At 39.6% G+C, this 17,775-nt stretch overlaps 1 protein-coding gene across 1 annotated transcript in view; it reads left to right on the plus strand.

Annotated features, from left to right (window-relative positions):
- Window positions 1-16,420, plus strand: part of pnpla7a (patatin-like phospholipase domain containing 7a) — a 29,510-nt gene extending 13,090 nt beyond the window's left edge. The window contains exons 25-36 of the mRNA XM_080510459.1: window positions 2,609-2,791; window positions 3,055-3,173; window positions 3,369-3,525; window positions 4,283-4,399; window positions 4,586-4,655; window positions 4,853-4,969; window positions 5,117-5,265; window positions 5,388-5,540; window positions 5,975-6,094; window positions 9,386-9,470; window positions 10,400-10,515; window positions 11,926-16,420. Of these exons, the coding sequence (XP_080366585.1) occupies window positions 2,609-2,791; window positions 3,055-3,173; window positions 3,369-3,525; window positions 4,283-4,399; window positions 4,586-4,655; window positions 4,853-4,969; window positions 5,117-5,265; window positions 5,388-5,540; window positions 5,975-6,094; window positions 9,386-9,470; window positions 10,400-10,515; window positions 11,926-12,048 (1,509 nt within the window). The 3' untranslated portion in view covers window positions 12,049-16,420. The remainder of the gene's footprint in view (window positions 1-2,608; window positions 2,792-3,054; window positions 3,174-3,368; window positions 3,526-4,282; window positions 4,400-4,585; window positions 4,656-4,852; window positions 4,970-5,116; window positions 5,266-5,387; window positions 5,541-5,974; window positions 6,095-9,385; window positions 9,471-10,399; window positions 10,516-11,925) is intronic.
- Window positions 16,421-17,775: the final 1,355 nt, after the last annotated feature.

Below are 17,775 nucleotides of genomic sequence, written 5' to 3' on the forward strand. Positions count from 1 at the left end.
TGGTGATTGCCTGCGAGTGCAAGATGAGTCACATGGAACTTTACACTTATTTATCCGTTTTTTTATTTTTTTTATTTTAAGGATACTTCAGAACCAGAGAAATTACTTGTGACAAATCACAGTTATGCAAATATATGTATAATTAGATAACCCATCCTGCAGCTGCCCTCACAATACTAGCATTGTTGAAATCATGGAAGAGGTAAAATGGTGTTTTACATCACAACAGCCTCTGCTAAAAAACCCAGGATGGTTTCAAAGAACATTGATTGGTGGTTTTATGGAATAAAATTTGAGAGAAGTCAGAGGAAAATGGCCAGGCTGAGGGAAAATTAGGTTTACTCACTTTTTACTACTGTAGTGAGCATAATGGCGCCTCGTAAAACACAGCACATCCAACCTTGGGGTGGACTGATAACAGCAGGAGACGACCATGCCTAGTTACATTCCCGCCAGCCAAAAACACAAATCTGAGACTAGTGGGTACGAGCTTACCAGAACAGAAGACGGAGGGAGACATAGACCAGCCTGGTTTATCTCCATTTGTGCAAAGGCATACAGATGGTAAGCTCAACCGTTTATGTAATTGGGCTCGTTGTGGTGGCGCGATGTTTTAGGTAATAAATGAGTGCTTGAGGCAGCTTTGAAATCTTAAAATTTTACGACCATGCCAAAGTCTGTTGTCTTGTAGATGTTGAGCATGAGCATTTCATTCTGAACACAACTGCACTGTCTATCGTCTTGCAGGGTAGGATGGACACTCCTACAGGCAATTCAGAGACCTAAATGTGCAAGTGATAAAGCTTTGTGGAAATCTTATTACACACATGAAGAACATGCAAACTCCTTTTGGAAATGTCCTCAACCTGAGAAGAACGGTGAACATTTTTTGCTGTGAAAGAACAACGCTAGCCGCAAACAGTTGTTTATGGGGTGTAGGAGAAAAACCAGGATACCCATTGAAAACCCATGTATCCACATGGAGAATGTGAAAACACCTCACAGAATGGCCAACATGCCTTGACTCGACTCTGAGATAGTCCAGCTGTGAGGAAAGAGCGTTAACCATTACCCCGGTTATTTACTTAGAGTGACTATTATAATTGAGTCAAATTCAACTGCAGTAGAAAAAAGAAACGGCAACAAAAAAACAGAACCAAGTATTTAGTTGGCAGCTTCTTGTGCGATTTTATGCAGTTTGTAACACCTGTAACATTAATGAGAATCATTAGAAAGAGTTTATTACCTAAATCGTTATTGCTTTATTTACACCACCAACTTGGTTTTTGTTGTTATTTTTTACTTTTACTAACCGAGCCCAGCAGGCACATCTGTGTTTTCAGGCTATAAAATCTTCATAGTAGAGCATGTGTCTGTTGTGATATTAAGGTCAGCTGTGAGCGTTATGGTCTTGAATGATGGTTGTCCCCAGGCCTTTACCCTTCTCAGTGGTCACACAGGCAGTGAACAGTGGATGCTTGACCCTTGGGCATCACGGGGGAAATGAGCAAAGGGTAGATGGATGGGCACTGTGAAAGGGAGACGGGATGTGAAGTGTCCAGCTGATGAAGGGAAGGTAATTGCCTTCGCGAAGAGAAAAGAATGTATTCCCGTTTAACAGGAAATGGTGGGAGAAATGGTAAGATGGATCAATATTTGCTCTGGCCAGAATGAGTCATAGCTCATTGTTGATTTTATCTTTCAGGGCACATTCACTTTCTCACCTTGCACATACGCTAAACCCTCACCAGAGATGGATGCCTGATTGACATAGTTGCAGATCTGACCTTCGTCTTGGACTTTTTACCCTTTCTCCTTTTTTTTTAAAACCACTCAGAAGCACCATATATTTAACACTTCCATTATGAAATGACATCTTACTCGTTGTTTTACTTATACTGTTTGAGTAAAGCTACATAAATAGCTTCTGGCGAGGTGTGTCACCTGTCAGACTCCTATTTTATTATATAGCAGGAGACGATGAAACAAATCCTATAGTCTATGTCTTTATGAGTGAACTTCACTGCAACTGGAAGTATTTAAAATTATAACAAGTCCCTATCAGAACCCTGATCCTCCACATTATGGAATCAGTCTGACATTACATGAAGAAATATCTGTACGTGGTTCACCTCATAGTTATAAATGCACTCATCCAATAACTGTTATTGCGAAGTGTGGCGACACCAAATCCAAATTTTCCACTGTTGATTACCTCGACTTTTTTGTTACTTAAAAAAAAAAAAAAAATCCTCACCACCAGTATGTTTGAGAGTTTAACTTACTGCAGTTATTACAGTTGCCTTTTACTTTGATACATGCATGTTCAAGTCAATTTCACACAAAATCACCTTCTGTTCTTGATCCTTGATTTGTCCTGAAAAACCACCCATAATCCTTCCTGAAAATATAGTCACCTGTCTGCTTGGTTACTATGATACTCAAAACTAATGTTGTCTGGTGTAGTCATGAGTCTGTGGCATTTATCCAGGCTCCCACTAAAAATTGTCATTATTCCATCTGTGCCAACGTGACGCAGGAGCCGCTTTGAAGAAAGCGAAGAGGATAAAATGCCTTAAAACATCTGTGCTTCCTGTCTTCCCTCTAGCTGGAGCGCATGTTGGAAGGCAGTGCAGTGCGTGCCCAGAAGCAGCTGGTGCTGTTACATAGGGAAGATGGCCCCCCACCCAAAGGAACAGTGGAGTGGCTTAACATGCGAAGCTGGATCTCCAGACACCTCCACCTCTCCTGTCCCCGGAGGGTCTTCTCCAAAAGGAGCCTACCCAAACTGGTTAGAATTAAAGTTACAGTCGGAGTATTTCCCCCTTTGTTTTGTTTTTTTCTTCTCTGTTTTCTACAGATCAAAGCACTTCAGTTTGTCTGCTTCTGGCTGAGTCACTCTTTGCCTGTCATTTAGCATTTTCTCATAATTTTTTTTTTCTTTCTTTGAAGATCTACATAATTATTCTCCACCATCTGCTTCATCTCTATCTTTTTCCACTGTGCCATTCCTCCTTGCTTTTATAATGGTCATTTTGTCCCCCCCCCCCACAGTTGGAGCTGTATCAACGGGTGTTTGAAAAGCCGGCGGACCGCCATTCTGACTTCTCCCGCCTTGCTCGTGTCCTCACTGGAAATGCAATCGCTCTCATTCTGGGAGGGGGAGGGGCCAGGTAATGTTCATCCCACAATGCCACACGAGGCTGCGCAGTGGAGAAGTGTTTAGCTCTGTTGCCTCACTGCGAGAATGTCCTCGGTTTGACATTTTGTTTTTTTTTTTAGATTCAAAGTTTGTCTTTTGGTGTATGTTTGTGCCTCACTTCGACGTTGTGTTGATTGTGTTTTTTATGCTCTTTACTTCAAATCAGGGGTTGCTCCCAGGTAGGAATAATGCGAGCACTCTGTGAGGCCGGCATCCCAGTGGACCTCGTTGGTGGCACTTCAATCGGTTCCTTGATGGGGGCGCTCTATGCTGAGGACCGCAGCCACAGCCGCATGAGGATTAGAGCCAGAGAATGGGCAATGGTGAGAGTCAACGCTCTTGTGACTTTAGTTGATTGAAGTAAAAACAAAATCAATGAAATGGCTTATACTCATCAGCAAAATCATTACCGTCAACATGGTCCAGAATGGTCATATTGACCAGGAATTAATTTCAAAAGATTGAGGAAAAATCCATGAGTTTCTTGAATTTGTGTGGATTCCCAAATATTTGAGGCATTTCTGTTTCTTACTTGATCCACAATGAGCTCTGAATGGTGTCTACTTGGAACGAACCCATTTCTTTAAGATTGGGATAGGATATCATCATCCTCCGGGCTTTAATTCTGTGTGATGGCTAATTTGAGACACCTGCTCTGGCTCCAGGTCTGCAGGCATAGCATGTGGTCGGATTAGTCTTCCATCAGAGTGTAGAGCCCCGCCTCCTCGGGCTCTGTCCTTGGTTCTGAACCTTCCCCGCTGAAGCAGCTGGCTGGATTGCTGCTCCTTGATATCGAATTTAGAAAAAAGCCCACTGTGCCATGAAAAGAAGTCATTCTCCCCAAAGTCAGAAGAATGAAGTGGAATAATTCACTGAGAGTGAATTTATCTTTTCAAGATTTTTCAAATAGTTAGGGAAAAAAAAAGTCTTTATGAATTTTTGTTGGAGTTGTATAATGTGTCAGAATCCAGCAGATTTATTTTGAAATGAAAATAAGCTTTAACCTTTTTGGATTACTAATACTTTTTACTTGAAGCAATAACATGTTTGACATTCTTTTCTGTGTGAATTTGCTTTCAGGAGATGACCTCCGTCTTTAAGAAGGTTCTGGACCTGACGTACCCAGTCACCTCCATGTTTTCAGGCGCTGCCTTCAACTCCAGCATCAGCAATGTCTTCAAAGGAAAACAGATAGAGGTGAGCAACATGAGGAATAAAACCAAACGGAAAAAGAATGCAAAGCAATGGCAATTATCTTGAAATATGACATATTTGTATATCCATAGTAGCTATGAGATAGAAGTGCTGAAAAGTGTGACAGTCAGCGACCATTCCATGTATAATTTGAACCACTTCCTTATATATATATTTTTTTTAATTTAGGACCTTTGGATCCCATATTTCAACATCACCACTGACATCACTTCCTCCACCATGAGAGTACACACCGATGGTAGGTAGTGTTTAATTTTATTGTCTGCTCAATGTGCATTTGCCACAAAAAGATAGGAGATAGTTTCATTTATATTTGCATACATTTTGATCTCTAGCCACTAATGAGTTTAATAAGTTGACATATAGTCTGAGGTGTTTTATTGGGACTCGCCCGTATAGCTAAAGTACTTAAGAGTTGACTGTTTGTTGTTTGAGGTTCTCTGTGGCGATATGTTCGCGCGAGCATGTCTCTGTCAGGATACCTGCCTCCTCTCTGCGACCCGAAAGATGGACACCTTCTGATGGATGGCGGCTACATCAACAACCTGCCTGGTTGTTAAGTTAACATACTTTTTCTCAGTAATCTTCATGCATTTAAGCATTGCATTTGTGTCATTATTTACTTTTTAATGTTTGAGGTCCCCCCCCCCCCCTTTCTAATCTTGTCCTGTGGTTTTTCGGTTTCCTCCAACTCCCTAGCTGATGTGGCACGCTCCATGGGGGCCAAAGTGGTGATCGCTATCGACGTGGGCAGCCGGGATGAAACCAACCTCACTAATTATGGCGACTCACTCTCAGGCTGGTGGCTGCTATGGAAACGCCTCAACCCTCTCGCGGAGAAAGTAAAGGTGATGGATTGATTAAGAATAAAGACACAACATTCTGTGCGAAAAACTAAATGAGTCCTATGAATAACAATAAGGTTATATTTAGAGGTGTCGCTCGGTGATCTATAAGTTCGTTTCTGCAGGTGTTGAACATGGCAGAGATTCAGACGCGGCTGGCCTACGTGTGCTGCGTGAGGCAGCTCGAGTCTGTGAAGAACAGCGATTACTGCGAGTACATCCGACCTCCAATTGACAGATATCGCACCCTGGAGTTTGGCAAGTTTGATGAGATTGCTGTAAGTTTTCTCCCGTCATCTCTGTGTGGCACCCTGCATTATTATATGAAGTCTTTATCTTTCTAACATGTACCTGAAAAAGCCACCCCCCCAAAAAAAAGATGTCACAATATGACATAACTTAAAAGGAGTAAGAAGAAGTCTAAACTTATTTATCCATTCCCTTTTCCCTGATAATCATCACCTTGTAATTATCAATAAACTTTTATGTGTTTATACTCAACCAATATCATTCTATATATCTTGTATATAGTCATATTATACATGTACATTTTGATAAACCACTTGTCGACAGATAGCCCCAGTTTTTTTTTTCGGAATAAATATTTGAACCTAAGATAGATATTATTCCCGGGCTTTAAACATTATACCCATTAGTATGTGAAGTAATGACGATATTTGAAAATTGATGCTTGTGTGTTTGTTTTGTTTAGGAGGTGGGATACCAGCATGGTAAGACTGTGTTTGATGTGTGGCGTCGCAGCGGTGTGGTGGAGAAAATGTTGAAAGACAGACATCAAGAGGAGTTCCACAACACGCAAAGCAAGAATAATGTAAGTATGAGCAGAATATGTAGGCACATCACAAAAGTGTATATCATTACGAAGTCAATTAATATGTCGGGTATTTCTACTACTGTAACATCGACAATTAAAACATTTTTTTATTTTGAATGGGATGTTTTTGGAAAATTGTCGGAGAGGAATGAGCCATAATGAATTACATGGAATTATTTACGATACTTGCCTATAAAAATATGGTAGTTTTTGACATATTTTTGCCTGGGCAATATAACAATATAAGGAATTATTATTTTTATATAGTAGTCGTAGTGGTAGTATTAACAGCAATAATAATAATAAAAATGTGTATAGTGCTTTTCAGAATACTCAAATACTTTACACAGTCGCATTATAAACTCAGTACACATTGAAAGAGAGGAATGGCATAAAAAACATACATAGATAAATAAACATAAACATAGATTTGTACAAAAAAGTACACAGCCTCTCATACATTATATTTATGTCATACATTCTGAACATTTTTTCGCAGGTGTTCACATTCGTCAAACGTTCTGTATTTCAGAGTATATCACTTCTATTACTATTTTTGCGACTGACCCATTAAGATGTATCCGCCATTCATAACTGGAAAGTCGTGAGTTGACAGTCTCATTAGAGTTGCTCAAAACTTTACAGCTGCAGGGTTGTAATGAAATTAAAATCGTATTTTGTTCATTTGTGTTTGGCTGTAAAGTAGAAAGCTTCACATAGTCTAATCCAGTTATTTATTCAAATGCGTCTACTGGTTCTTTTCTTGATGTCTAACAATTGCTCTCCTCACAGCAACAAATACATACAGCGTTTCAGATTGTCCAGCATATTACCAGAGCTTGCTTTGTATTCCTGTTTTATGTTTAGACTAATGGAAGTTGGACTGTGATTAAACTCTGGGGTGCACTTTATGTGTTCCTGTTCACTTGACACTATATCTCATTTCCCGAATTATGTCATGGACCTGTCATATCTGTGTTATGTGCTGGTTAAATCCACACATCAGATTACTATAGTGATAATTTAACAACTCAGACCTCATTGTTGCTCATAAATTGTGCAAAGTATTCACAACATGGGCCGATATTTCTTCTCAGCGCATACCAGTGATGGTATGTTATATTGTTATTGTTGATGGGATGTTGTAAGGAGGCAGCAAATCTGACGTGTGCTGCATTTTGTGTTTGGTCCATGTAAACAGGTCTTTTCTTTGTGGCCGGTAATCTGCTTATTTTATTGCACATCAACGTTTGAATGCTTTCAATAATATTTCCATACTTCAACCTCGTAAACAGAGTTTATTTTAATATCAAAATAAACTTGGCAAGTTTGAACACAATCATAAAGAAACTTGGAACTGATAAAGGAAAGTATAGTAGACGCAATTTAAAATTTAGACTGCTTGAACTGTATTTTTTTTTCACTGTAAAATCTGCAATTAAAAAGGTGAACTATAAATTAGTTGCCTCATGTCAGTCTTAATAACTCATAATAAGTAAGCCTGGTCTACATTGTTGAATTAAATGTGAGTTACAGAGATATTAGATGGAGTTTATAGGTGTTAATAAAATTAGACTGCAGCAAACTGGTAACTGTGCTTAGTCTGTGGGTCAGGTTAACAAATAATTGTTTTATTAATACACATTTTTAGAACACAATTTATTGCAGGTATACATGTGTTTTCAGAAGTGTGATGTAATGTGAACCGCAGCGGTTGGTGGACCAAGAAATACCTGAAGATTAAGGAAATGCATTTGTTTTTTTTAAGAGGAAATCATATTGCATAGAAAATAACATTTAAGTTAAATGTGATCAATGTATTAAAATGCATGATGCAGGCATAGTATTTTATTTGTGGTTATGATTCCCACTATATAATTTACAATAAACTCACATACATTGACAAGTCTTTCTTTTACAATATGTTCTATTGTGTTTTAGAATATTGATTATTGTAACTATTTAGTTTTTGTTTGTTTTTTAGTCAGCTGAAGTTTGTTGGCATATTTTTGGCCTTGCGCAACTCCAGATTCGGCGTAATAACATTAAAACGTGTGAATTACTTTGGTCTTAAAGTGCACAGCAAGAGTAAATTAACTGTACACCCGCAGCAACGCCAAAGAAAGACAAAGCACCCACTAAACAAGAGGCAGCGAACATACTGAAGACAGATGAGATTCCTACCTTCGTTCTGGGCAACAACATGCGGAGAATGAAGCCGGGATTAGCAGGATTGATACTAAAAAGAAATCACAACATGAACCCCTAAAGCAACACAACAACAAAAAGTGTCTGAGCAAATAGTTGCGAGAAAGAAGGAGCCGACGTTAAAAATACTGTGAGGGCCGTCTTCTAAATAGCTCCCATTCTCATTCTTTAAAACAATAGCCATCCCACATGAACAGTTAATGAGTGTCTTTCTATTTTCAGATGCTACTGTATGGTGCAACTCTCAGGGGAAATAATGGAGCTCCTCCTGTGATAGATTTGACATTATATCTTCAGTATTCTTGCAAAATATGCAGAAAACGGTCAGCAGTGATTGTGAAACAAAGTGGGGGTTGGATCGACGAGTATGGGTTAAAAAGAAGGAAAAAAGTACCCCTAGTTGAAACAAATGAACATCAAACTGGAGCCACAGTAAGGCTATACTTTGTATTTGACTCTTTAAAAGTTTGCTGCTTATATTTTGATTTAGTAATTAGCTGTACTGCATGGAGTGAAAACAAGTCGGAATAAATCACATGTGCTTTGAAGAAGATCATGAAAGAAAAGGTTTGCGTAACACACATACAGCGTCTGAGCTGCTTAAATGAAGACAAAGCGATCACATTCAGATCCGCTGTCCTCATTGAACCTCTGGAAGGCGTTTAGGATTCCAACAAAGTGCATACAAAAGATCACTTTATACTCTTTTAAACTGATGAGACGTGGAGAGAAAAGAAAAGTCAGTTGGTCAGTCAGTTTTCACCAGGATCATAGTGACTTAGCACTTCAAGAAGCAGGATGGATCATGATTATATCTGATTATTGTAATGTAATTTTGATTTACTGGTCTAATTAAAGAGTATGCAGACTTGAAATGGTTGTCAAATGTGGTTAAAAAGACTGTCCGCCGCTTTTAATCTCGATTTATAATACATTTGGGAAATTGGCTTGCAGCCTCAAAAATGGGGAAAGATCCATGTTGTCATATCTGTGAGGGCCAGTTGGGGTTTACAATAACGACTGAAAATGGAATCGCACCACCGTCTGAATGACACTTTGTGTGGGCTTGTGTGTTTTTAGGTAGTGACGTGTCCCAATGCATCCTTCACTGACCTGGCAGAAATTGTGTCCCGCATCGAGCCTGTCAAGCCTGTTCTGGTGGACGGTAAGAACGCACACACACACACACACACACACACACACACACACACACACACACACACACACACACACACACACACACACACACACACACACACACACACACACACACACACACACACACACACACACACACAATGTGCAAAAGTGTTAGGCTGTTGTCGAGGAACATAAAGGCAGAATTTTCGGGGGGATTGTTTCTATTAACGCAAATTTATAAGTGATGACATCAATAATCAAATGTTTACCTTCAAAGTAGCATGAGTTCTCAGCACGCTTCAGTAGCTTTTAAAGCAGTTTTGTCTTAAAACACTTCAGAAGGAAGCACAGATCTTTTGTGAATGCACTCCGGTTCAAATCGTTCATGAACCCACACACCCTGGTTTATGTTTGGATCGAGGCTCTGTGGGGCGGAAGACCATGGTTTCCACGACTCATTGTTCTTCTTTACACTGAAGGCAGTTTTTAATAAACGTGGCCTGTATGTTTGGGGTTGTTGTCCTCCGCTGCACAATACATTTGCAGACAATCAGACGCCTTCCTGCGGGTTTTATTTGAACACAACAGCCTAAAACCTCTGCCTGTACTGTAAATAAACTATGTTTGGTTAAAAGAAAAAAAAGTTTGAGTGAAACTAAATACAGCAAAACTTGTGTTTACCTCAGATATACCCCCTTCTCTTTTTTTGTGATTCCATTTCCTTCTTTTTATAACCAGTTTGTCATCCATCACTTGTGGAGGTGCCCTGTTGGACTTCTCACAATATTGCACATTTCTGCTGTTCTGACTCATTCACCTGCACGCCCACTTCTATTTGTCACTCCTTCTACGCTCCGCATATTCCAACTTATTCACCCACAATGTGCTTCCTGTCCTCCCCCTATCTCTTTCTCTCTCTCTCTCTCGCGCGCTCTCTTTCCTTCCCTCCATCAGACGAGTCAGACTACCAAACGGACTATGAGGAGGAGGCCCTGGAGAGTGCGCTGTCTGACATGGAAGTGTACAACCGCTATGGAGAGCACACGGAAGGGGAGGAGACCGCCGACACGGTACACATCTCCCATTGGAGTTTGGACGTTGCTGCCCTTCATGTTCTACATGCAAAACTGATTTTGTTTAAGCCATGTCCAAATAAACAAGCTTTGTTTGATAAAATGCTGGAAAGATTTTGAAAAAAAAAAAGTCTGCATAACAGTTGCAGAGATACTGAGTTTAGTCTCTTATGGCTTCAGTCTTCCGAAAACAGAGGGATGCTCAGGCTGGAGTCGGGCATATAAATGCGTGATTTATGATGCTAACTTGCTTATAGTTAGGTATATAACAATAACATGTGATGATTGCTCATTTTGTAAAGAAATTAGAATAGAATAGTCTTTTATTGTCATTATGTCGCAATGTGAAAATACAGTGTTAGCAGCAGTGAAATGTTGTTCAGTGACAGCAATGAAAAACACACACAATGTTTTAAAATATAATACAGCCGAGGTAAAATATAAAAATTATTTTAAAAATGACACATTGTATGTACTCCTTCTGCTTTGGACTAGAACCAAGTCAAGAACATTAATTAATGCATGTAAGTGATGCTGATCTGGCTCCATTGTGATGCAACCAGCCTTTAAATGGCACCTGAACCGAATGAGTTTGATAAATCTGCATCAAAACAAAGGCAAACATTTGCAAATGGTGTTATTTAATGGTTAGGATTACATTACGTCAAACTGTAATGAGTATGAAACTTGCATTAGGACATGGAGAGACATGAACGCAGCTCTACCTTTTATTGTCCAGTGTAAGCGACGCCCGTGTTTGATGATGCCATAACTTTTTTTAGTCGTTTGATCTCTGAAATGCATCAATATGTACACAAACATGAAGGAGAGGAATAAATTATGTTGCAGCCAATTCTAAAGGGAGACGCACACGCACATGTTGCTAACAGTTAATGAGTGATTAAAGCAAATTTTGCATATGGGTTCATTAAATAACATGTGGTGCAGATACAGAATTATTAGACATGCTGGTGAGGATAATGTCACTCCCAGAGGTTTGCATGGTTGTTAATTGATCAGCTGATTGTATACATCTGAATTCAGTAAAGGGATATTATAAAGAAATCTGCTGTCATTAGAGATAATGACCACAAAGTTTTCAGCTCTACCCATTAAGATCTACTTACCTGAGTGAGTCACATTAATGTGTTATCAACGGCGCCTCCAGTTCAATAATCAACCAAATGCATAATTTACAGTCGGTACTCATTAATTTGCATTCAGGTCATTCTTCTTCATTTTGTAAGTGACGCACATTTTAATATTGGCAAATTAAAGCTAATTATTAATGCTTCTATAACCAAAGTGTAATTTTGTTCATATTTCAGGTTTAAAAAAAAAAAAAAAAAAAAGTAACTTTAATGCCTTCAACAGAGATGTAAGTTTACTGTCATCCTTTGTCCTCAGGAGGACGAGCTGGAGGGGAGACGCGTCTGCACCATTACCTCGCGCACCAGCTGCCCCGCTCCGTTCCCCGGCGTCCCTGACGAGGCGCTGGAAGAGCCGTCACAGCAGCGAGTCCATTCTTAACAGTCCATTAAGCGAAGCCCGGTCCGATGAACTCCACCTGAACAGGTCGTCACAATTTAACCTGCCTGTCCTCGCCACATTTTTTTCTCTCCAGTCTGTCCAACACGGCTCCGCCTTCTCTCAAGTGACCATGGTTGCGGAGCCGACTTCTGTAACCTGGCCTTGTTAACTGTGTGGCTGACAAAACGCGGCTCCCATAAGGCGCGGAGCATAACGCACAGCGCCACAGAACAACAGTGAACACAAACATGCAGCCACACCTGTATTTTCAGAGAGCAGAAGGAAGGGCAGTCGTTTCTCATATTGAGATCGTTCCTTGTGGCTGGACACGAATCACACCAGTTCAAAGGAAGTTAAAAGACGCGGATTTGAGGAGATACTATTTCCATGAAATATTTATCACTTCTACGCCAATGAAAGCTAAATCTCCTCACTTAGGATGCTTAGATTTGATGAATCTTAACTATATTTAAACTCGGTAACGATCACTCCACTCAAATTAGGCGACATTTTTTTCTGCTCGTCTGTTTTCTTGCCATGTATAAGGTTTGAATTTCACAAGTTTTAACTTCTCCATTCCTGAGATCTCTATTATACACACTAATGCATGAGGGAGAGGCACAAAATGTTCACTTATCTTCAAATTCCTATATGCACTTCAGGCCACTGAAAATCAAGTATTGAAGGAGGAGCCCACTTTTCTTTTCACTGTTACAATGTGTAATTAATTGTTCAATTGAGTTGTTTTTATATTTTAAACCGTCGCAATGACATAAAGTACTTCACTGGTTTACTGATAGTATCATAGCAGGTACTGTTCCTCTTTTTTTTCGGATTGAGAGACAAGTTGCTCTACTGTTTAATTCGGAAGAACATTGAACGATTCATCTTGAGGCGGCAGAAATCTCAGAAATTGATTTTTTGATTTGTTTTAACTTGTGCATATTAAAACAAACTCTTTTCCAACCAATATTTTGCTTTTATAGCAACATCTTTCAAGTATGCTGCAGGCTTCCACTGGGGGAAACAGCAAGAGCAATATGAGGGTCAGGGAGAATCCTTTTTCCATCATGTTTTTTTTTTCCTTTTTAATTGTGTATAAAATCTTGATAAAATATAGAATATAACCAATAACTATTTCATCAATAGTCATATTTTTTGGGCTGATTACACTAGAGGATTATGCGAGATCATCTAATGTTTGAAAAATGACCTTCAAAAGTAGAAAAGACTTTACAATTAGATCTAAACACTTACCAGATAGTTTAAATGAAAAGGCTCTAACTGGCAGGAGAAGGGTTATGCTTTTCATTGCCTTTGGATCCCAAACAGCCATGAACAATATCATGATGGTATCATTTTTTTTCCAACCCAAAAAATTATTTCATGACAAAAGTAGTGGGCTTCTCCCCCCACCACCTCCACTTCTCATATCCAAGAGATTAAAACATGAACGACATGCTAAAACACCCCACCTGAGGGAGATTAAAGGTCTGGTTTTTGCTTTTGTCGTCCTTGTGCGCCTATTTTTTCACTATTGGTGTTGAGATAGAAGTCCAGTCTTGCCTGCATCACTTCTCTGTGATGCTGGCTTTGGTGAGATTGCCTTCACATCAAACATGCCTGATCTTCAGTCCACTGATCCTCTCATTGTACTGATGACACATTACAGTATTCAGCAGAGTCTCTTTAAGACATTTTCCCATCAATAATTCATGCTATTTGAGTAAATAGCCATGATCAGACATGGTCTGCGGCCGCTCGCTGTTTGCTTTGATGTTTGCCCAAATGACTGGACCCGTGTCTCTTCACCCTCGAGCCTCCTCTCTCACTGAAGAGGGCAATTTCAATCACCAGATGTGCCGTAGCTCTCGCCAAATCGATATGCGATGCCTTTCAGGTTGTATTCTGGATAATGAAATTTGTTTTGAGGTTAAAGTGAGGCTTCAGCAATCTGAGGTGGTTTCTTTCATGCAGATTCCCTTGCACCCTCACCATCTTTTGAATGCCATTGACCAGGGTCTTTTTTTTTTTGTATTAGATTACTAAAACGTGGACCAACATGTGAGCATGGTACCCTTTCATTCCTGCATTTGAGCCTATTTTAGATGATTCCGCCGTTTACAAGACACATGGCCGATGAAACTGTCCCGATTTGTGTAAAAGCATGATAAAAGCATAGAAAGATTTCATGTGGTCTACACACAAATGTGTCCTTGTGTCATAAAGCATTAGGAAAGGCTTTAAAAACAAAATAAGAAATAAAGCAAAACTTTCATTTAAATGCTGCACTCGTTTGGCTGGGAGCTTTGCAAATATAGTCCTTAATGAGGTAAAACCGAGCTAAAACAGGTGTGGAACACACTGCCGATTGAATACTGGTATTGGTTTTTTATTTTTGCTCATATTTACCACAAAGTAAGCGACAGATATGTAGAAACGTGTGGTTGTATTTCAGCTGAGCCACTAGTGAGAAAGCTTCACGTTAACAAACAATTGATCACAACAAGACAAGCCCAAAACATAGGCCAGAAGACTTCCATTATTAAAAGGGACCGTGTGGAAATTATGCGAAGACAACATTCATCAAAATAAGCGAATTAAAAGAAAATGATCACAATGGAATTTGAGCTAATGTCGTGTCGTAATCTTGGTTGTTTATGTTAGCATGCTAACCAGTTAGCTCCAGCCCATCCTCATTACAGTAATAAAACAACTAACAAACAGTGCAAATTGAAAAGAGCTGGACTAAAGACTTGCCAGTGCACTGACTCATTACTGCCACCTGATGTGCATTAGTGACGTTACTTAAATGTTCACATACCGTACCTTTAAGGTTTCACTCCCCGAAAGGTGCTCCGTTATGTATATTTTTTTACCCTCATGTCTATGTGATAATCTTCACCTTTCAAAGAGCACTGATTTAAAAACGGAGCAGAATAAGCTCCACGGTCGCGGCCTCCGGCTCAGTTTTTATTTTTATTTTTTTTGTACCCAGCGTGCCAGGGACACACAGGGAATTAATGATCACAAGCCTCGTCAAAGCCTCAAGTTTCTCTTTTGGCTGGCGAAGACGCCCCTCTGCTCACCTAGAAATCTACTCGATTTACTGCAAGCCACTGAAATAATCAGATACTTGTACACATTTATTTTAGAAGCGTGAACGTAACTAATCAAATGTTTGATGATAGTTAGGCTAACACTGTGTACTGTATAGTCCTAGACAGTTACATGCAGAGGTCACAAGAGCTGGACAATCACGTTGTTACATTATCTGAATTACCATGTAATGTTAATCATAACTGTGTCTAAAATGATAGAATTACTAATTATTTGTTTCCTATCAAACATACAAAGATGTTATTCTCTGAATATTGGGGGGATTTGGTGAAAAGGCTAAACTGTGGAGTCCAAAGTAAAATCATCTGCACCATTAAATTGTACTTGACGTCTGATCCAAAGATGTGAAGACTATTTATCCTGATTGAACTGAAAGCAGAAGCAAATAGTTAATAATTAGTTGTCTGGCAATACAAGAAATGAGTCCTTAACATGGCGGCAGGTTGATATTAATAATAATATACTTCAGATTAAAAATGATGCATTTAAGAGAACTAAACTTAAAATATAGAAGTTTTTGCTTGAAAGAAAACTCTATGCAACCGAATGTCTAAACTGTCAGATCATTCACTTTTCCATAATGGCAATTTTTTTTTTTTATTATTTGCCTTATTAGTATTTTACTTAACGGCTAACTTACCTCACAACACAAACGTATCTGCTGAAAGTTAACCGTCCAGTTCGAGCACCGATCAATACTTTTCCATTTGTTGTTTTTCTTCCTGTGGACTTTCACTGTACATTTCCTTGTAGATACTGGTGCTGCCTTGCCTGCAGCCTTCCTGTGTAGACAGTACGAGGAAGCCTGTGATAAACACTATGGGGATCCCATATGGTGTCGGCTAAATGAAGTCTGGACGGGGAACGTGTGAGCAAACCGCAGAGAGGAAAACGTTCGCTGTTTACCTCTGAGCTGATGTTGGTGTTTTGTTTTGTTTTCTGTTTGTACTTGAACTGAGTGCTGAGAATTAATGTTGCCTGGCAGAATGAATGTTTCTCTACTTTATTAAATGGGACGTGGGTATTGATGAGGTGCGGATGTAATGTGTGGAACTGTGCCAAGATATCAATGTTACAAAGCCTTAGATGACTCCTGTCGGGGGGGGAGAAAACAACCACTCGTGCCCTCAGTTGGCTTCCATCTCGATGATGTCGATGATCAAGTTTACTAACAAGCCTGTAACGTATGACACAAGTCTATTTATATGGTTTTGATAAGTAATTTCCTAATAAACCACTGTTTGTTCATGCAGCATGTATGTTTTTACTTTTTCAACCTGCCTCTTCATTAGAACTGTGATTATTCACACTTGCAATTTGCAATTATTTAAATTTTCTAATAAAGTGTCGATTAACTTTGAACAATCGTCTTGTCTTTGAACTGAAGGGAAATGGTGACATATGATATGACCATGTTTGTGTTAAGCTGCAAGAAAATAATCACACAAATCAGTTTTATTTTCTTTTTCTCATCTGTGTGTCTGTCTGTTGGAGTATTAATTATTTTTCTGCACTCCTCTTGACTGCAGGTAGTGATGAGTGTCGGGACAAGCTGTGACTTTCGTTTCCTTTAAAATCTCTTACTGGTCCGAGTGTTCAAACCAGCAACTTTCCGCTCATGAAACTGTTTCGCAAACCTTGAGTTCCCTCCGTGTTCGTACAACAGCAGGACCATTTAAATAAAAGCAGTTGGCAGTTCCCTGCTTTGTCTTTACATTCTAGAAAGTCTTTTCTTAAATCGTTTCTCGTGGCTGGAAAAGCGTCTTGCCCCCCCTTGTGGCAAATATGATATTCTATTAATGTGTTGGAATAGATTTATATTGGAATGTTTCTTTTCGAACTCATTATGATCCTTTTCATCATAGTTACTGTATGAAGGATTGTGACTCAGCTGCTAAAGCGGGAAGACTTCCATCTTGTGTCGAAGTGTCCTTGAGCAAGACGAACTCCCTGCGACAGGCTTTCCTTTGGAGACCGTACAAACGAGTGCATTACCATAAGATATGAGATAAGATGTTCATGAACGTGGGATTTTCTCAGTCTCAAACAGACGTAGCGAACAAACTATTTTCTCTTTGAAATGAAAGAGCTTATCATAAATTAGGAGCTACTGCACCTGCAGGACTGTTTACAGCACGTGTGCTCAGAGAGCCATGGGTCACACATACCAATGTATGATTAATCCCGCCTTATTGACGTGGCCTACAAAGAGCTTTTTCAATATCTTCCACCTTCCCCAGAGAAAGGCAGACTTGCATCAGCTCATTAATGAGCACACAAGAGGGAATTTAGGTCACCAGAAGGACTGAGGGAAAAAATTGGAGAGGGGAATAAGTGGCCCTCCCCTCAATCGATATATCACAGGGAGGAAAATGGAGGGACAAAAACGAAAAAAAAAAAAAAAGGGGGGGGTTGAATGGGACAGGCCCCCTGGAAATGAGGGTCTTTTGACAGAAGGGATGAGGTTGATGGCAAACAAAGAGGGGCCGTGTCGTTGCCGTTCGTGGACATTGACCCCATGTGCTCTGAATTACGGTGGACAGGCACCGAGAGATTTGGGAGCCATTTATGGAAAGAAGGGGGAAGTTTGTGACCCGAAACAGACAG

The sequence above is a fragment of the Blennius ocellaris genome, assembly GCF_963422515.1.
Source record: "Blennius ocellaris genome assembly, chromosome: 15".
NCBI lineage: Eukaryota > Metazoa > Chordata > Actinopteri > Blenniiformes > Blenniidae > Blennius > Blennius ocellaris.